We start from the raw sequence: 20,665 nt of genomic DNA on the forward strand, positions 1-20,665 counted from the left end.
TGAAAGGTTGGTTCGCCTGTTGTGAAAATGCTCTTTAATAGGCTATAACTGTAAAGCTAAATGCTATGAAGCGATGAATGAACTCCTACATTAAAACTAACCAGAAACTATGAGCTGGCACTCTAGACAAAGACTAAATATGAAGCATATTATATTGACCTGTTTGACTTGACATGAGAAATGCTAAAATCAGAAGTAAATTAGCTTCTTATTGGTCATATTAGAAAATATGATTTGCCCGCATGCCAGAAATTGCTAATGGGGGTATTGAATTCTAGGATCTCTTCCTCATGAGAGCATTTTTGGTGACAGATAAATGAGATTTCCCCCATTACAAAACAGGACAAGCAGCCCCATAACACAAATCCATGCCAGTTAGTCCTCTGTACGTTTCCTAGGAAGTCTGTTTAGCCTCTTCTGTTCCATTAAACTGCTGAAATGGTGATTTATACATCAGTTTGAAAGATGAAAATCTGCACTCTGTAGAAACGGGCATGATCTTATTGCAGCAGCCGTTTTAGGGGTCAAAAATCGGGTGTTTTGTTTTGAGAGCTCAAAACTTATTTTGGGACTTGATGGTTTTGAGGAGAGGTTAGCCTCTGATCTGGTGATGTCACTTCCCTTTGAGTTTAAGAGGAAAGAGATGTTCTATCAATATGTGAACATGACCATGGGTTTAACAGCGGCACCTGCCCGATGGCAAGAACCTGTCCAGTGACTAGTTAGCACAAGCGGCCGTGGGGTTTGAGCAATCAGGATTCCCACTAACATTCACTGTAAAAATAAATCTCAGAAACTCCTCTCTTTGCTTCAGAATTCTATCCTCCTTTAGTAATGCTTTAGTAGTGCTCACATCCAACTAATTTCAGTGTTTTAGACATGCTGCTGTACCAGCTAACTTTGTAAACAAACTACTGGTGAGTTTGTGTGAGTAGACCAGGCTGTCATTGGCTCATGAGAGCTGAGTCGGGAGGGATTGGATGAGGTTGGAAGTGCTGATTGATTGACCTGTCAGCTACTCATTGTCAGTGTTGGGGGTAACGCGTTACAAAGTAATCCGTTAGAGTACTCTGATTCCTTTTTTGTTGTAACGGGTAACATAACGCGTTAGTTTTACAGTTCAAGTAATCCCATTATTAGTTACATTTTCATAAAAGTAATCCATTACGGAAAGAAAAATCCCAAAATTTCCTCTCTTTTCAGTGGCTTCAAAAAGAGAGAAAGAAAAAAGGAGGCTCCTTGAAGCACTTGTTTGTCCTTCTCTCTTCCTGTAGTCAGGTTGGCACGTAAAGCCATACCAGCGAAGTTAAACATTCTGTGCCATTATGCGCGCATTGTTAGCTTGTTGAGCCAACGAGATAACAGAGAGGAAAGCATGACACTGTGGAATTACGGAAGTGGATTAGGGCCATTTTTGATGGAGAAAATAATTTTGGGCAAGTTGAGATTAAAGTCAAAATGACGAGAAAGTTGAAATTTCGAGATTAAAGTTGAAATTTCGAGAATAAAGTTGAAACAATTTCGAGATTAAAGTCGACATAACGAGAAAGTTATTGTTATTGTCTTAAATAGCCTACTCATACACTAACAGAGGTACAGCAGCGCTCTCTCTTTTCCTCTTCCTCCCGTCTTATAACAGAGAATAACTGTCTCTACAAAATGCCAATTATGCCTCATATCAATGAACATGTGAAATTATACCTCATTATTGGATTTAACAAAAAAGAGATTCTGTCTTTGCCACATAAACACACAGTGTCTATGATCCGCTGTTATCAATAACAAGTTTCGTCTTTTTTCCGCACATTTCGACTTTAATCTCGAAATTGTGTTTCAACTTTATTCTCGAAGTTTCGACTTTAATCTCGAAATTTCAACTTTATTCTTGTCATTTCGACTTTAATCTCGACTTGCCCAAAATTATTTTCTCCATCAAAAATGGCCCTAATCCGCTTCCGTAGTGGAATTATCCCCATTATGATGGATTTTTGGATAGAAGGGACAAGAACAGCATCACAGTGAAACGTAAGATTAAAAGCTCTGTTTGCTTTCATTTAATTAGCTGTGCAGCTGTTCCAATTATGCGCTGCTATTATGCACAGTGTTTGAATTATTCTGTATGCCTCTGCTCAGCCTGTAGTCAGATTGCGAGCATGTTAAAGAGCTGTAAAGGTTTTCCTGTCTGTTAGTGGTGTTCTCAGGCTGCAGAGATACAGATAATGGACTGTAAATTTGGCTCTACATTTGCATTAGAGTCTGCACGTTCAAATGCAGATGTACAGTCATTATCTGTCATATTTACAACCATTGAGTAGATCAAGTGACTAAAGGGTTTTATTATTTAGTAACGCAAAGTACGCTAACGCGTTAGTTTTAGAAGTAGGTAACGCAGTAACGGAACGAGTTATTTTTCTCAGTATGTAATGCAGTAATCTAACAAGTTAGTTTCAAAAGTAACGCTACCCAACACTGCTCATTTAGCTACAGGAGGCAGATGGTACTAAGCTGGCAGAGCTGTAATTGGTTACTTTGTATAATTTGCATGCATACTATGCCTGTACCACTGCTGCAGTGGGCAGATGTGGCCCACAAGCAGTGTGTGCATCCAGTATCCTACAAAATGTCAGGCAAGAGCAAGGCAATTTGGACCCAGGGGCTGCGGGGGTATTCTTTACGACCCAGAGGATGAGAATATTTCGTTTTTTTTTTTTTTTGATAATAATTTAAGGTTCTCTTTTCATGCTCCCCTTCACATGTAAGCTGACAACATTTTGAAAACAAATGACAGAAGGTTTGGAAAGGCAAAAAAACCTGTCTAAACTGGTCAGTTACTCCTGTTTCATGTGTTGTTGTTTTACTGTGTGTGCTGCTGCAGGTGGCGCTGCTTGCTTTGATGTCACCCTGCTGTTGTTCAGTTAGTGGCATGGACTTTCTCTGAGCTCCAAAAATAACAGGTTTACTAGCTAGAAACCCCTTTGACTTTAATTATTTTTCAAATGTAAAGACTTTTAAAGACTAAAACTGGACTAAAATGTTTTTGAGTATTATCAATTAGAGCTTGACTAAAACTATAAAGGTTAAAAATTAGCTTGTCATGACTTTCGTTTTCGCTGGTATTGGAGATACTGTCCTGAAATGGTTTCACTCGATCAGATTGGACTTTCCCCATAAATCTTGGTCAGTACTCCTGTGCTGTGTGAGTATGAGTGAGAGCACTGTCTGTGAATGATGCTGCCTGGAAAGCTTTAATCCTACAATAAAAACCCTTTTGGATGCAGCTCCCACACACAACTACTTTATTGCAGAAACTTTAAAGCCACAAATGTAGAAGTGAGCACGAACTGCTCTGATGAAAGAAAACTGATCTGCCCACAGATCAGTGATTACCGCACATTGTGGCAGTGCTCTGCTGAATTAGTGTCCCTCATTTGACCAATGAGATGCGGAAAAAGATGAACAAGATATGTCCATTTATTTGCCCTCCCCTCTTTGTGTATAAGGCAGAGACAAACATTTGAGTAACACAGAGAGAATGAGGATGCTGACTGACTGAGCAGAGCTTTCACAGAAATGATGCTTGCAGGTTTATTCTTTCTTCTCTTATTTACAGGTAAGCTAGCACAATAAGTTATGATGCATGCTGATGTACTAAAGTTTGGTACAAATATTTTCTTAGTTTGCTAGTTAATTCAAATAATACTGAATAATATCGAATGTCACAGAACAATGTCAATTATAGGTCAGAGTTGAAATGAACATTTTCATGAACCTGTCACTGGTAGATTTAGTCACTTTAAATACCTACCAGTCACTGTTATTATTTTTTCTTATCATTCACGTCATTTCAACTAGCAGCATGATAATGTATAATATGAAGATCAAGACTCAAAGTATTTAAGCAATACTAGTATAGCATTACTTTAGTACTCTGAATCTCAGTGGTTTGCACTTTTGTTTCTCTCTTGCATTTAAATTCTAATTTATAATCAGAATCAGCTTTATTGTACAAGTATTCTGGTTAGATTAGCTCTCAATGCACAGGTTAAACACTAAATACAAAAAAAACAAAGAAGTATATAAATTAAGATTTAGATATGTATAAGCTCTTGTAGGTATCAACCTAGACATCCCTCTCCCCAGCAACACTTTACAACTCCTCCTGGGGGATCCCAAGGAGTTCCCAAAACAAACAGGATGTATATTCCCTCCAGTGCATTCTGGGTCTTCCCCGAGAGACCCCCAAAGGGAGGCATCCAGGAGGCATCCTGATCAGATGCCCAAACCACCTCAACTGGCTTCTTTCGATGCGAAGGAGCCCTCCAACCTCCAGAGAAAACTTACTCTGGCTGCTTGTGTATCATTCTTTAGGTTATTACCCAGAGTTCATGACCATAGATGTGGGTTGGGAGAATGATTGACGGGTAAATCGAAAGCTTCGCCTTCCCGCTGTAGTAGCAAGTTTTACATTTTTGTGGTTCACCAGCAGCAACAGAGAAAAATTTCATCCACACCGCTCAGCTCCCTCTTCACTACAACAGCTGGGCACAACGCCCGCAAAACTGCTGACCCTGCATCGATCAGCCTGTCAATCTCATGCTCCCTTCTACCCTCACTCGTGAACAAGACCCCAAGATACTTGAACTCCCTCACCTGAGGCAAAGACTCACCCCCCACCCGGAGGGAGCACTCCGGCAAAGAACAGTGGAGGTGCTGACTCTCATCCCGGCCGCTTCACACTCAGCTGGAAACCTCCCCAGTACCTGCAGGAGGTCCCCCACTGAGGAAGCCATCAGAACCACATCATCTGCAAAAAGCAAAGATGAAATTCTGAGGTCCCTGAACTGGAAACCCTACTCCCTCTGCTGCACCTTAAGATCCTGTCGATCAAACAGGATCAGAGACCAGGGACAGCCCTGGCGGAGGTCAACATGCACTGGGAATGTATCTGACTTGGACGCAACTCTCACTTTGGTCATACAAGGACCTGGTGGCTCACGGTAGTGGCCCCAGGACCCTATATTCCTGCAGTACCCTCCACATGACCCCCCCGTGAAACAAGATTGTAAGCCTTTTCCAAGTACACAAAACACATGTAGACTGGATGAGCAAACTCCCATGTTCCCTGCAAGGGTACCTGTACCTGTCAGCTGATCCAGAGAACCCTGGGCAAGCCATGCCCTAAAGGCCTCTTTCTTAAGCCTGATGGCTTCTGTCACCACTGGTGTCCACCAGCGGGTTCTCAGGTTGCCGCCCCGACAGGCACCAATGGTCTTCGAGCCACAGCTGCACCAGACATTCACCATTCACCCACAGCACACGTTTAGGTTTACCAGGTCTGTCCGGCAGCTTCCCCCCCAGTCTGATCCAACTCACCACCAGGTGGTGATTATTTGACAGCTCAACTCCTCTCTTCACCCGAGTGTCCAAAACATATGGCTGCAGATCAAATAAAACTACAATGAAGTCGATCATCGATCTCTGGCCTAGGGTACTCTGCTACCAGTCCATGACTAGCACAGAACTCCAACAACAAAGCATCCCTTGGGTTCAGATCAGGCAGGCCATTCCTCCCAATCATGCCCCTCCAGGTTTCTCCATCGTTACCACCTCCTGCACCAGCTCTGGCTCCTTCCCCAGGTAGGTAACGTTCCATGTGCCAATGGTCTGCCTGGGTCACCAGGGGTTGGCACACCAAGGCTAACATCACACCTGATGTAGACTGCACCCAGCTACCATGCCCATCCCTGCAGGTGGTGGATCTACAGGGGTGCAGCTCCATGTAATTCCTTTGGGTTGGACCCGACTGGTCCCCATGGAGAGAAGCCCAGTTTTACCGCCAATATCTAATCAGTTCATCCTTTAGTGAGAGGGAACATATGTGCACAGTTTGAAGAAAAATCTCTTCACATCCTGATGATATTGCATTCATAAGGTCATTCCCCATGACCTTTGACCCTGAAAGGCAAATTAGTTCATCTTTGAGTCAGAGTGGACATTGGTGTAAACAAATACCTCCAACCTTAACTGGTTTAAAGGCATAAGGCCACTGTAAGTCCACCACCACATTGCCTTTTGTTAATTTGATGTTTTCACTGTAGATGGGGCGTCTTCTCAGTGCAGTTATCGAGATGTTATCAGCCACCTGAACTTGACCAGAAACACAGACCTTTCAACCATGGTGCAGCCTCTCAAAGACTCTAGAAATACCACAGATATTTACCTTGATGTAATGCTCTATGCAATTCTGGATGTGGTAAGTAACTGCTTCATTTATATGACAGTTTTTTTCTTTTTTATTGTTATCCAGCAGAATATCACAACTTATTTTCTTCCTGCAGGATTTTTCAGATAGTGAAGGTCATTAATAGCCTGATCATTTTGTCATTTTTGTTGTTAACAGTTTTTCAGTGTTTCTTAAAATCCTGCCTAACATAAAGGCTCATCATTAACTTTGAAGTTCTGCTGTATGACTTTATGGATTTACTAAGAGGTTAATGTGCACATCACCATATTACAGCATGAGCCTTTTTCAGTTATCACATTAACTCTGATGTCTTGAATTTGGTTTGTAGGAACACAATATAAAGTTAATAACATGCTTCTTTCGCCTTCTGTCTCAGATAGAGAAGGAACAGCAGTTTGTTGCTTACTTTTGGGTTGATGTGGTAAGTCTGCGAATCAAAAAATTGTTTGATTAATATCATCTCCCACTCTGATGGGAGAATGCTATGTGATATTTTTTCTTCTCCTTTTCTAGTCGTGGATTGATGATTATGTTTTATGGAATCCTGAAGAATTCTGTAATATTACACTGACTTATGTTCCGACTAAATCAGTGTGGACACCAGATGTGACCATTGAAGAGATGTAAGTATGAACATTTGCACACTCTCAAAATCACAACTCTACATACGCTAAACTGTAAAATATAATGACTCCAAAGAGTAATGCATTTGAAATTTTTAAAAGCAAAAGTAGTAGTTGAGGATGAAACGGTTACTTGTTGTGTGAGTGCTTGCATACAAAGCCAGCTAGTGGAGTGGTTAGCTCAAAACTAACTGTAGCGGCACTTTTGTCAGAGATGTACAGCATTCCTTTATTAACACAACTGCAGAAAACAATACTGAAAGCTTACCACTACAATGAACGATGTCGCCGCTCTCCTGCTGACCTGATTTGGCATGAGTGTGTGATAGTTACGTGGAAAGGGTTACTTGGTGTGAGTGGCTGTATTCAAGGTTTGCTGGTGGAGTGGTTAGTTGGGACTTAGCTGCAGCAGTGTAAGATCAGCAGAAGAGTGAAAACATCTTTCCCAACATGAAAAGCTTTTAGTGTTGTTTTTAGAGATTTGGTCTAGTAAAAAGGACCCCATGCTAAAGCTATATCTGAAGTATTTCTAGCAGTGGTAGCAGCCATTAGAGGGCTTTTAGTACAACTAAACCCTGCCCATAAAGCAACTCTGTGTGGCTTTATTTATCACAGTGGGGGCAGCCATTACCGACATCTTTCAGTACAAGCAAACCCAACGCTGTATGGTATGACTCTGAAAGTAGCATCACTCACTCACTCACTCACTCACTTACTCACTCAGACACAGACAGAGCCATCTGTAGGGCTGGCCTCAGCAGTCAGCCAATAATGTCTGGAGAAAACCAGACATCAACTGCCCAATACCATCCAACAGTGAAGTATGGCGGTGGCAGCATCATGCATTGGGGCTGTGTTTTAGCAGCAGGGACTAGGAGACTAGTCAGGGTTGAGGGAAAGCTAAATGGAGTTAAGTACAGATACCCTCAATGAAAACCTTTTTTCCTGAAATTTTACTGAGGGGAGCTGTCACAGGAAGGTTTACAGGAAGTAAAGAGGATGGTATCTCAATCTTAGATGGGTGAATTTAAAGCACGGGGAGGAGAGGGCTGTGTATCGGCGGAGGCGGAGGGCGTCATCCCATTTTCTGAAGTTGGAACTGAATCTTTCTCAAAGTCAGATAGGCCGTGCTAGTCCAATCTTGATATGGTTAACCCTGACCAAAAATAGCTGTTTCCCCTTCCTGCACTCAACAAGACAAACACAAATTTATGATGCATTTTAACATTTACAAACTATTATCTAAAATTCACACTAAAGCATTTTAGGTGTTTGTTCACATACAGGACAGAGGAGGATAAGGCTGCTCAGAGCCCGTATCTTGCCATTTTTAGCGATGGTAGGGTCTGGCTGAGGAACGACATGGTGGTTATCAGCAGTTGCAAGATGAAGGTTTACAAATTTCCCTTCGACACTCAGAGATGCAACCTCACCTTCAAGTCTGTCATACACTCTGGTGAGTCCTTAACCTGCTGTTTTAAAGAAAGACAAATATGATACTGTATGTCTTTAATTGGCAGAGTAACCTCACAGTTTGATTTTTATCCTACACGACAGATAAGCACTTAAAGCTTAAGCAGGTCAGTTCCTCTGAGAGGATGAGAGAGTGGTCTCTTGAGCTGATGCAGACCCAGTCGGAGTGGCTTTTCCAAAACATGACATACTTGTACAAAACTGTTGACAATTTTGGTGTCAACCAAAGCATGGTCATCTACACTGTAAGTATCCCTGAATGCAGACACAAGAGATGTACAGTAAACACTTTCTAAAACTCAGTCTTTTTTTAAACATGTCCATTTTCTGAGTCTTTAAAACTCTTTTAATTCAAACACTTCCAGGAAGTTGGGATGTTGAGTAAAATGTGAATATAAACACAGTAAAGTGAGTTGCAAATACATTACAGGGAAAATATATTTAATCACCAAACTAAACAGATTTTTTTGTTTTCTGAAAATATAAACCCGTGATCATCAACTGAAGGCCCCCCATAGCTTCCTATCTGGCCCCTGGAGTATAATTACGTTCGGAAAATTTGAGATAGAAAAACATGGCACTCTATTGTTTGACATTTTGCTTAAAGTTCAAATGAAATCTTTCAAATTAACTTTTCAAACAAGAAGCAAATAGGTTTTGTACATCTGTAATTTGGCATAGTAATGAAATACTTATCATTCCCGTTTTGATTAAAGCTACATATTTTACAGCTCTTTGAGAGTGCAGTTTTCCTCTATGAGAATCCACATTAAAGATCTGTTTCCTGGATGTGTAACTGGTCAATCACAACACAGCTTATTTGCATCAAACTCAGTGATAGACATCAAGAGGGCTCCAGAAACATGTAGCTGAAGTATCTCACTCGCCCCCTTGTGGCTGGCGTCTGTATAGGTGATAAGGATATTGCCTCACTGTTAAAAGATTAAAGTTCCATTTTTTTAAAGAAACAATATTTTTACAAGAATATGTTAATAAGACTAATATGTTGATTTTAATTTAGTATATTTCAGTGTCTGGCCCCCACAGCATCTGTTGAGAAAAAGCTGTCTCTTGTGTGTGTAACAGACCCCAGGCGTGGGGCATGTATGCAGATTTGAAATCCTGTAAAACTGAAGAAATGATGACACAGAGAAAAGTTGCAGCCGTTCCTCTGGTTGATTCAGCCAGAACATATTTATTCTTCTCAACATATATCCTCAAAAGCTTGGCACTCTTATGGTCACACTGCATGTTTACAGTCTTATTCTTTAGCTTTCCTGTCAAAAGAGAATACAAATTAAAACATCTGTCCACAACATCAGTGGAAACAGTTCCATGTTGTCTTATAACAGTCATGCTATTATATGAAGGAAATAATCCTTTCCTGAATAAATGTCTTTTAGCTCTTTAGCTGACTCACCATGCTTATTCTGAGCTAACTGCTCTGTGTGTTTGCAGGTAAGTAACGGCCTTTCACCTCACATAATTATTTGCATACATTTTTACAACAACACAATTCAAATTGCATCTTATTATTTAACTAAGTGCACGGGAGTCAACAACCAAAAACTTGAGCTAACCATTTATTAGAGCAGGAGCCTTTCCTTGAGATTAATATTGTCCGCCATTAGCCACGCAGGCTTTTCAGTTCTTCAACATGGCGTCCCACACTAACAATTTCAAAACACATTTTAATCTTCACTGAAAATAGCCAAAACACTCTTCAGTAGGGACCTGCAGTGCTTAGCTAAGCTTATATATGAATTTTGAGGGTTTGTATGCAATACCGACCTGTAAAACAGAAGAAATTGTGACACAGAAAAAAGTTGCAGCCGTTCTTCTGGTCGATCCTGCCAGAATTGCAAGCAAACGACGCTACCATAGACTGCAGAAAGAATTGGACATACGCCGTGTGACGTCAGTCGTCTGCTTACAATAGGCGGACTCAAATGGTTTTTGAAGCCCATTCGTGGATGCTTCCATATCGAAAGCAGAAAGATGGCGTGATTACTAATCTTTGCAAGGCAAACATACCTGTAAGTGCTGTAGTTGTTTTAGTTCACCTTCGTTGGATGAATGACCCGTGACCATGACTTCACAGATCACCATGAGGAGACGCTCTGTCCTCTACATTGTCAACTTCATACTGCCCATCCTGTTTTTCTTGTGTCTGGACTTGGCCTCCTTCCTGATCTCAGACAGTGGAGGAGAGAAGCTCAGCTTTAAGGTCACTGTGCTGCTTGCTGTCACAGTGATGCAGCTCCTTCTGAATGAAATCCTGCCATCCTCTTCAGACAGGATCCCACTCATAGGTTTGATTCTTAACCTTTCAATAGCTCTTTCTGGAACTTATACCCACTCAGTTTATAGTTTCTTTTTCACTTAAATTCTGCTCTCTCTTCTCTTAGCGATGTTCTGTATTGGGATATTTGGTTTGATGATGCTGAGCCTCCTGGAGACGATCTTGGTGATGTATCTGATTGAGAAGGATTCTGCATCTCAAGAGAGCAGGCCAGGTAAGGACCAAAGTCTGAGTGAGGACTGTAAAGACAAACCATGTAAAGGCAAATTCCATAACTGTTTAATAGGTGAGATTCAACCCCATTTCCAAAGTTTGGGTCCCAGGAGATTTTTTCCTCTTTCTGGGTTGCCAAATGAGTTTTCAGAATGTCTTAGCAACCATCTTAAATGTGACATTTATATCTGCATTACACATTAGAGCCACATGGGGGCTCCACCCTGTGGCACTCACCCTCTTCACCATAATAAATCACAAAAACAAGGCCCTACCAGCCACTGGATGGCAACAGAGCTACAGATCACAGGAATTGATGCTTAGCTAAAAAAAGAGAGCCATTTTTCCAGACCAGACAGCCAAGAAACTTCAATGGTTTGAGTGTATGAAGAAAGCCTATGCTAAGGAGGTGAAGTGGCTTCTTCTAGGCTTTTAAAACAGCACAGAACAACAAAGCAGTGAAGAATTAAAATTATCCAAGCTAGCCCCAGCCATCAGCTAGCCCAACCACCCCAGGATGGCACAGAAATCAGACTTGATAAGTACTAATGAACAGAAAACAAAAATAGTTGAGCCACGATGTCTTCTACTTCGTAAAAAGTGGGTCACTAGTGCAAAAAATGTAGAAATCACTGCTCTAAAATAAGCAATGTTTAATGTCTGTTATATGTTGTTTTAAATATGCGCTAATTGATCTAATAAATCCTTACAGATGTTACAGATGTTAAACTGAAATCCTGCGTGCCTGCTGGTGGCTTGTGTTGTGGAAGAGCATCATCTGAACTGCCGCAGGTTGCTGAACAGGTCAGGATTACACCCTAACATTTTCACTCATGCATTTCATGAGATCAGTAGAGACAAGAGAGTGTTTCATTGGGCGGTTTGGGATGATTTTTTTTTTTTTTAGAAAATATTCAGTCTTGAAACTGAAAACAGCCAGATATGATTTGAATGGTTGCACAGAATAAACCACACATCCAGACATCTTTAATCTTGCATAAACTTTGACATCCAAAGCAACAAACTGGAAGATGACGAGTAACTTTAGTCTGCAGGTGTGAGAGCATAGGGATGTTTTTTTAACTAAAGATGATGCAACTTTTTTTTCCTCAGGCTAGCAGCAGCCAGCTGAAGGAGGAGTCTTGTGAATTTGAGAAGGAGGTGTTGAAATCATTGGCTTTGCTCTTCTGCAAGAAAAAGGATGAGGAGAAACCCGGCTACTGGAGCAGAATGACCAAAATAATCAACAAAGTTTTCTTTATTTTCTACATCATCATAGCCAGCCTGTTTTTGTTCTACATGTGTCACTGCTGGAAATCTACAGAGGAATAGTTGAGTCTGACTTGGACTTCATTTGCATGACTCTGTCAAAAAGAAATCAACAGAACTGCAGCAGAGAATTCCTGATAGTACTGATCAGCTTTAACAGTGAGAGTACTTATACTCAAAGTGCTGATGTAATTAATTACTCCATGTCCTAACTGCATACAAGCATCAGATATACTGTAGTGTCACATCACACAGCTTTGCATACTCGCTGTCCAGGTTGCATCCATTATATATCTAACTCAGCCCTGGGAATTCTAGTTTGCTATCAAGTTTTAACTTTGTGTACCTTTGTTATTTAATATGCATGATGATAATCCTTGGTAAATCAACAGGTAAAGATAACTAGACCCTTATGAATATAGCATGAAAGTGTAGGCAAACTTGAATTCTGCATGCTGTCAGATGCTTTTTTTTTTGCATGTGGACTCTCTCATTGCTGTTTGATGTGATTATATATTCCCTCCTCATTAAACATGTGTAAGGAAAGCAGTCACTGTTTTCATGATTTTTCAAAGAATGAAGGGATTGTTCATAATTGCTGTTAATGTCTTTCTTAAATGCAGAAAAAAATGTATCATTTTAAAATCATGGCATGCAAACAGCCAGGCTTGTAGGCCCCTTTTATAAGCTCCTTTCACACATACACTACACTCCTGAAAATCTAAAATTACCCCGAGGAGATGGATGTGAGAACATTAAGGTCCAAATCAAATAGAAATTAATCTGTTTACACTTCTACACAGCCAGTTAAATGCTCTGTGTCCAGAGCCAGCCTTGCCCATGAGAGGATGTGTATATGAAGTGGTTAACTGTGGTTGTGATTTATTTTGACTAGTGCCCTGTGTGGGACTCTTATTAATCCTGACCACTCCTGCTGGATGTTGACCATTACTGCCTAGTCTGGGAACAGATCTTTCCAATCCATGTTACATATTCAGAATATCTGACAGCACATTTAATCAAAGGCAACATTGATATGTTCATTTCAGCACCACCCTAATTAAGTTTCCTCTCTGAGAACCCTAAGAAAGCAACCACATCCTTGTCATGTGTAGCGTTGCCACACATGGATAAAAAAGGTAGCTCAGAGTCTCAATCTGGTTTAATTCCTGCCTATGGCTTAGTAATATCAATGTCAAAGTAATATTTACCAAAGTTATTTGCATATCATTTATCATCTTTTTTTTAAAGTCAAACAGAGGTGAAAGTGTTTCCTGATCTCTGGAAAGTTTCCGCGTCAAGAAACAGCAACACACTTCCATCAGCTCCAGCAGACATTAGGCTAATCTTGACTCTATATATGCCGTGCTGTTACCAAGGTTATCATAGTTATCTAAAACTAACTAAATAACAAACTAAAATTCAAAAATCATTTTTGTTAACTGAAACTAAATCAAAACTAAGCTTTACCAAAAAAACGAAAACTAACTAAAACTGTATAGAGCTCCTACAAAACTAAGCAAAATAAAATAGAAATGGAGAAAAAATACCCTTAGTTTTAGTCTTTGTTAGTCTACACACAAGTCTGTGGAGTGTAATATTGCCTGATCTGATTGGTTAAGACTTCACACAGTGGTAGTTTTATGTCTGGAGTTGTATTCAAACATCATCATTAAGTAAAAAAATGATAAGTGAAGAGTAGCCTGTTTTTAAAAGTGTATTACGCTCACTCAGTCCTGACATCTATCCATAAAAAACTAAAACTAACACTAAGACTAATAAAAACTAAACTAAAACGAAGCATTTTTTGCAAAATAAAAACTAAACTAAACCAACAAACCAGCAGTCAAAACTAATAAAAATTAAACTGAAATGGAACGCTGAAAGTGAAAATGAAATAAAAATAGAAACAAATGAAAAATCCCAAACTATTATAACTTTGGCTGTTACCATCCTCAGCAATAGATGCTTAATGCAATAAGGCCAATTTGTATGGAAAGCGGTGTTTTTCTCGTATTGGCTGCATAATGGCTCAGCATCTCTGCACACCACTGCAGTGATAGGCCTACGCACAAGCATCAAAGCAGTGCTTTTCGGCTTATTTGCAAAGTTTTAGTGCACACACTATTATATGGAGCTTTTACAAAGCATCAAACAGTCCACCTGCCGTGTCATGCTGACCGCTAGTCAGTCAAACATGTTTACGCAGCACCAGTGACTATAACTGACAAAACAACAATTAAACCGTGATTTCTAAGGGGATGATTCTTCTTCATCTCCTGTATTATGTTGTTTAATAAGAGCACAGAGAAGTGCTTTAAAGAGAGCTTACTCTGATCGGGGATCGTGGAGCGGTTGTATTATCTCATCTAAATAGATTTCCTTGTGGGTGTGTTTCAACAAGGTCCAGCTGCTTTCTGGCTCTGTCAGTTACTCTTATGAGCTATTAGCAAATGAAACGCAATCAGATTGGGTGTGACATCATTCCCAGCTCAGACATCCGATGCCCAAGGTAAATGGAAAGCAGCAGAAATCCTCGACTCAATGCAAGATTTTTTGATTTTATAGAAAATCTGTACATAGTTATGAATTTTTCATGGCACCTGTTTCAAATCAGTACACCCAAAAAAATGCTTCTGAGAGGTATCAAGGACAATTTGAGCAACGGTGTGGAGTGCAAATCTATAACAGACTGATGGCCACCCAGACACGCCGCCAGTAAGACCAGTTCTTTCTCCTCCTGGATGCTCTTTCCAGGTGATACCCTTCATCAAGACCAAACATGGCTGATTATTTCATGTAGAGAGATCATCTAACAAAGTCCATACTGACCATCTGAGTGTTATATTCATAATAGTTAAGGTTTCTGAATTCTAATTTTTAAAAAGTGACAAAAAAGACAAGTCTCATTAAAAGAAAAAAAAATAATAATCTGTGTTTTTCATATAAAAAAGCACAAGAAATCACAGGAAGTTTGACAGATTCCTAACTGTGCTCCTTGAAAATAATCCAAAATATCTGATTTGTTTGGGCACTGTCTGACTAAATTGATGATGAAAAAATTAATATAAAAATGAAATCACTTAGAAAAGTAAAATGCTGTATCTAAATACAGTAATGGTAAATAATTATGACAAAATGAGTCAAAAAAGAAAACTCAACAATATTTACATTTAATTCACAAAAATATTCATGTGAAACCTTGTGATAAATTTGGGTACTTAACACTTGAAATGTTCAGAAATTCAAAATTTAAGCCCTAAGGTATTATTGGTGGAAATTCAAGGACATTTTTTTTTTTTTTACTAATGTCATTGGTATATCTTTTATTGATATGGTGCAGATCAAGGTCAGTGAAGTCTCCATATATGGTTTCTTGTATGTTTATGCTAAAAAAAAAAAAAAAAAAAAAAAAAAATTATCAAATGACTTGTTAAAAACACCATTTTACACCCTAAATGGGCATATGTGAAAATATGGTTCCGCCATTTTTCACACTAAAATTCCAGTAAATGCTAAAAATCCTACACAAACAAAACCTATCATGACATGAAGTACTACTATTTACCTCTATAATGTTAATTTTTTATCAACCTAGCATGGCTAGTTAGGGTTTTAGGGCCTTTTGTTTGTGACCAAATAGATGTAAAACTGTATTTTTGGAGTTCTGGAGGTAACAGGAAGTTTGCAACACTTTGGGCCACTGCTGATTGGTCTGATAATCAGTGTCACTTTCCGTGACATTGACTGATTTCCACAGATTGGCTGAGACAAATCACTCTTGTTCTACTGTGTCAAAGAGACCCAGAAAGGAAGTCGACCAAAATGACCATGTATTGTTTTTTTGCCCCATAAAGGGTTAAGTTAAAATATGTGAATAAATTCAAAATACATTTAATATTTCAACTATGACACATGTGTCAAGGAAACAAAAGATCTGGTACAACACAACTACAATAAAACAAAAAAATTCAGCACAAAACGTCACCCAACCAAAGGAAGCAAGTGTGTTCAAGCCGTGTATTACTCCTTCCTCGTCTGTGCTTTTTTTTCTGTCCTCCGGTGCTGCAGGTGGCGCTGTTTGTTGTAACGTCACCGCGCTGTCGCTCAATCAGTGACGTGGACTTTCATTGAGCAGTCAGAGCTCCAAAAATAACAGATTTACTAGCCTGTCCGTAGTTTTTCACTCAGTCCTGTCACATTTAAAAGCCGAAGTACTAATTTTCTTTTCTTCGTACGTCCCATTTGAACTCAGCGGTGTCACAGCTTTCTTAACAGGTGAGTAAACGATGTCAAACGTTGATGTTAGATGTGGTTTTCATGGCTCTTAGTGTCAGAAGTGCACAGTTTCACTCTGTAAACTGGTTCAAAATTGTGTCATTTCAGTGTTTATTTAATTTCTAACCGTGCTGTGTGTTTCACAAAGACTTCAGGATGAGTAAAAACAGCAAAGTGTTGAACCTGAAGGATAAAATCAGTGGGAATGAAGTGGACTTGAGCCTGTGTAACCTCACTGAGGTGCCAGTCAGAGAGCTGGTGAGTCACTTTGTTCAGCTCAGTTTCCTACATAACGTGTGAAAATGTTTATATCTATATGCACAATTTTCTGCGACTTTAAACAACACTATACTTTAATGTTAACGTAGAGCTCCTGTTATTGTTACTTTTTGTCACTTAAGGCTTTCTTCACCAAAGCAACAGTTCTGGACTTGTCTTGTAACAACATTTCCTCCCTTCCTGTAAGTAAAAACACAGTCCTACTGGACTAAACACAACACCTTAAATCAAGGAAAAAATGTCCTGACTGAGGCAAGAAAAAGTCCCACTCTTATCTCACATGGAAATCAAGCAGATCTGGTTAACCACTAAGTTTACGAAATTTATCATTTAAAGGAAAGGTTTGATAACTCAAAGAAGCATGAATTGTACATTAAATGATAAATAGTGATCTGTTTGACACTTAAAGTAGCTACTTATTCTGGGTTTGTTGAAAAGCTTAAATGAAAGAAGAGACATGTGAATACAACACTAACATTATTTTAGCTTTTGGTTTGATATGTTTTTAATCCTCTGTGACAGTATTATTAATGGAGTTTCCTGCTATGCTCGTGTTTATAATTTAGTAGAGTCTATCAAAGGTTGATACTGCTATTGTATATTTATTACTTTTGTTTCTACCTTTTACCTAAACCTCTAACTTCAGTCGTTGCCTACAGACTTTCAAACGTTGTCACTGACTGACAAACTAAATTAGAGACTGCATTATTGATTCTTTTACACCGTTTCTCCAATGTAGCCGGAGTTCTGCAACCTGACCCACCTAGTGAAGGTGGATCTGAGTAAAAACCAGCTGACCTGTTTGCCAGATGACCTGGGGAACCTGGCCAGCCTTCAGCATCTGGATCTGTACAACAACAAGCTAACGGTTCTGCCTGTCAGCTTCTCTCAGCTCAGGGTGGGTCGCAAACACAAGAACTGTTTGTGCTACATGCATTTATGCTGATAGCAGAAGTGTGTTGTTTAAAGGTGTGCATTGTCAAGATAATTTGTAGGTTATTCGCTTCAGCCAGGAAGAAAAGCTTAGAGGGAATTTCTTCTCCATGTTCAAGTGCTTTTATTTCCTGAGTGGCAGCGTACTGTCAGCTGAAATGCTTGGTCTATGTGCTGCCACTGTCCAGATTTAAAGTCCCTATATTAGGATGTTCTTGTGTGCTAATCATCAATTTTTCGTCTGATCTGTGGTAACATTGTTTAATATTGTGGTAACGATATGTAGTGCAAGATTTTGTATATACTAACTTAAAATAATCCTCATTAGATGCATTGATTGAAATGTTTATTTTAAACATGTACAAAGGAAAAAACAGCGATCTTTTACTTCAGAGAGACACATACTGTGAATATATATATATATATATATATATGAATGAAGTTTGTTCATTGCTGAGCTTTCTTATAAATATAAATCTGTTCCAATATATTTTTAAAACATATGCTAATATATTTGATTACCAAAAAATGCATAGCACAAGATATAAATGAATCAAAAAATACTTCTAAATTAAGATTGCCTGTAAAATGTGAACATGCCGACTAAAAGAGCATTGCTTACCTACATAAATACACTTTTGTATATTAGATAATGTAGTAAATTAACTTGTAGTTATTTAGATGATTCTACAGTTGGGTATTTTTCCTACTCTCATTCTCTGTGTGCCTTCTTAGAGTCTGAAATGGTTGGATCTGAAGGATAACCCGCTGGAGCCCAGCCTAGCCAAAGCAGCTGGAGACTGTCTGGATGAGAAACAGTGTAAGCAATGTGCCTCAAAGGTGAGAGAAAGAACTGACAGGAGAAGATAAGTGGAGGGGTCTACGGGATCCGTCACTGAAGGAGATTTTTCTTCTGCAGGTTCTGCAGCACATGAGGGTTATTCAGGAAGAGGTTGATCGTGCACGAGAGAAACGCCTTTTAAGGGAAAAAGGTAGGAGTATATCTGCCAAAACAAGAGTGTGTTTACTGCACTTTTTCAGTACAAAGGTTGTCAAAATCTTTATTTTCAGTACTTCCATGTTTTAAAATGATACAGTCTCAAACTTATAAAGATTCTATTGTACTGTTAAAAGTCCAGTTTTATCTGCTGAGGACTGGAGGATGAAGTGATTTTATTTTTGCTGGAAAGAGAAACAAAACTTTCAAAAACACTGTAACATGAGTATCTTGTTATCCAACAATGTTATTTTAATCTAAATGGCTTTTTAACACGCTTCACCTGATGCCCCGTCTAGAGCTGGAGAGGAAGAAGGAGGCAAAGCAACGGGAGAGGGAGGCCAGAGAGAAGGAGGCTCGTAAGCGAGAGAAGGCGGAGGAGAAGGAGAAGAGGAGGAAAGAATACAATGCTCAGATGGCAGCCATGGCTGCGCGGGAACAACAGAAGAAGAAAAATGAGGAGAAGAAGAAAAAGAACGGACAAGCAGCAGGTGAAGTTCTCAACATTTATGCACCTCTTAAAGGGATATTTCATCAACTTCCAGTGATCCAGTCTGTGATGCATTTTGATTATTCTAATGCAGAACAGTTAATCAAACTAATGAAGTATCGGCCAGCTCCACAGTTTAACTAAGCTGAATTAGACAGGGGCGTTAAATACTAAAACTCCTTTTTAACACTTGTAGAGTCACTAAAAGTTCAGTCATTTTAGAATCTATCTTCTGTTTTCAAAACAACCAAAGACATAGGTGATTAAGCTAATTTCCTGCTATTAAAGTGCTCACTTTTTTTTCCTCACTTTATTTTATTTATATGTTTTTGTCTACTTATTCTGGGGTGCAGTGGGAGTCAGTGGTGGGAGGGGGGAGGGCTGGAGTACTGTTCATCAGACTGAGAGCAGAGGGATCGGCTGGGTCTGGGGGTCAGCTCCAATTTACCTGTACACCTCAGCGGCCCTGGAGGTGTGCAGGTCATGGCGAGATGGAAGATTTCAGCCAGTCACCCTCTCTGCAGAGCAGATGATGTGCTGCAGTCTGTTCCTGTTCCTCACCGTGACTGCAGCGTACCATTCCTGTCCTGCCTCTTCCTTACAATATCATATAGGCCAAATTGATTTAAGCCATACATTTTTTTTTTTTCAAAAGATAATGATAGATACAGACACAAAATTATGCATGTCATGTCATTGACCCAGGGGGTTAAAAAATAAGAATTTGTCTTATTTTCGATGTCTTTCTAATATTAGCCATTGTCCCTCTGTTTCAGCGGATAAAAAGGTGGTTGAATCAGCTCCCAAACCTCGCCGTTCCCTCATTGGCCTTGTGTTCAAGTTCCTCGTCCTGCTGCTCCTCGGACTGGCCGGAGTCGCCGCAGCATGCCGACTGACCGACCTGCAGAAAGAAGCCATGTGTGTTCCAGTCAACGTCGCCGTAGACGACGGCCTATCCTGGGCCAGAGAGCAGGAGGGCGTGGTCAGACAGCTGGTGTCCAATCTGTCCTCCGCAGCGAAGGAGTTTCTCGACTCCACACAAGCCTCTAAGAATTAAAACTATCATCTGTGTGCATCAGCTCCAGGAGCTGCAGGTTTCCTCTCTAACCTGTGAATTCTGGGATTTTTTTAATATGCTGAAATCATGATTCTCATGCAGATGGGCATTCCTGCGTCCAGTCACCCTGTTGGTGGTGCTGGGAGGTGGAGTCTGTGCAGAAAGACAAAGGGGGGTGGACAGATGTGTTAAAATCATCTTAAATTCCTATGGAATTGTTGTCGCTCTTGTACCCTCTTTGTACTAAAGCCTGTGTTTTTTAAGAATAAAATCTGTCTTAAATGTCTCTCTGTGACCATGTTTTGCACTTCGACCTCCGCTCTAAGTTGGAGATTGTTTCTGTGCATCACATGGGAGTGTAGGGAGCATTTAAGAGCTGTAAAGTTGCCCTGTCTGAGCTGCTCGGAGCTGTTAAGTCACATGTTAGTCGCATAAGCCACTGAAGGATGCGGCGGTCTGAGCATGTGCAGTGAATGTAGAGCTCACTCGTCTGTGAACTCCTCCTTT

At 39.9% G+C, this 20,665-nt stretch overlaps 2 protein-coding genes across 3 annotated transcripts; both read left to right on the top strand.

Annotated features, from left to right (window-relative positions):
* Positions 1 to 5,734: 5,734 nt before the first annotated feature.
* On the top strand, positions 5,735 to 12,187 carry LOC121528635 (5-hydroxytryptamine receptor 3A-like). The gene is made up of 10 exons (XM_041816149.1): positions 5,735 to 5,792; positions 6,099 to 6,253; positions 6,621 to 6,665; positions 6,758 to 6,867; positions 8,154 to 8,323; positions 8,425 to 8,585; positions 10,442 to 10,652; positions 10,749 to 10,928; positions 11,568 to 11,659; positions 11,969 to 12,187. Exons 1-10 carry the CDS (start codon positions 5,735 to 5,737, stop codon positions 12,185 to 12,187), a joined length of 1,401 nt encoding a protein of 466 aa, XP_041672083.1.
* Positions 12,188 to 16,235: 4,048 nt separating this feature from the next.
* On the top strand, positions 16,236 to 20,444 carry lrrc59 (leucine rich repeat containing 59). 2 transcript variants are annotated; one of them, XM_041815759.1, is made up of 8 exons: positions 16,236 to 16,402; positions 16,511 to 16,660; positions 16,804 to 16,863; positions 17,421 to 17,579; positions 18,350 to 18,454; positions 18,534 to 18,606; positions 18,911 to 19,102; positions 19,878 to 20,444. In XM_041815759.1, the coding sequence occupies exons 2-8, from the start codon at positions 16,559 to 16,561 to the stop codon at positions 20,156 to 20,158; spliced, it is 972 nt and encodes a 323-aa protein (XP_041671693.1). In that variant the 5' UTR covers positions 16,236 to 16,402; positions 16,511 to 16,558; the 3' UTR covers positions 20,159 to 20,444. The 2 variants fall into 2 exon arrangements, with proteins under 2 accessions (XP_041671693.1, XP_041671692.1); XM_041815758.1 differs by having other exon boundaries at positions 16,551 to 16,660.
* The last annotated feature ends 221 nt before the right edge of the window (positions 20,445 to 20,665 follow it).

The sequence above is a fragment of the Cheilinus undulatus genome, linkage group 20, assembly GCF_018320785.1.
Source record: "Cheilinus undulatus linkage group 20, ASM1832078v1, whole genome shotgun sequence".
NCBI lineage: Eukaryota > Metazoa > Chordata > Actinopteri > Labriformes > Labridae > Cheilinus > Cheilinus undulatus.

Coding starts and splice junctions, on each gene's coding strand:
- lrrc59 (XM_041815759.1), top strand. CDS start 16,559: ATGAGTAAAAACAGCAAAGTGTTGAACCTGAAGGATAAAATCAGTGGG. Junction 16,864..17,420: donor ACAACATTTCCTCCCTTCCT/GTAAGTAAAAAC, acceptor TCTCCAATGTAG/CCGGAGTTCTGCAACCTGAC. Junction 19,103..19,877: donor AAAGAACGGACAAGCAGCAG/GTGAAGTTCTCA, acceptor CCTCTGTTTCAG/CGGATAAAAAGGTGGTTGAA.
- LOC121528635 (XM_041816149.1), top strand. CDS start 5,735: ATGCCCATCCCTGCAGGTGGTGGATCTACAGGGGTGCAGCTCCATGTA. Junction 6,254..6,620: donor TCTATGCAATTCTGGATGTG/GTAAGTAACTGC, acceptor CTTCTGTCTCAG/ATAGAGAAGGAACAGCAGTT. Junction 8,586..10,441: donor AAAGCATGGTCATCTACACT/GTAAGTATCCCT, acceptor ATGACTTCACAG/ATCACCATGAGGAGACGCTC.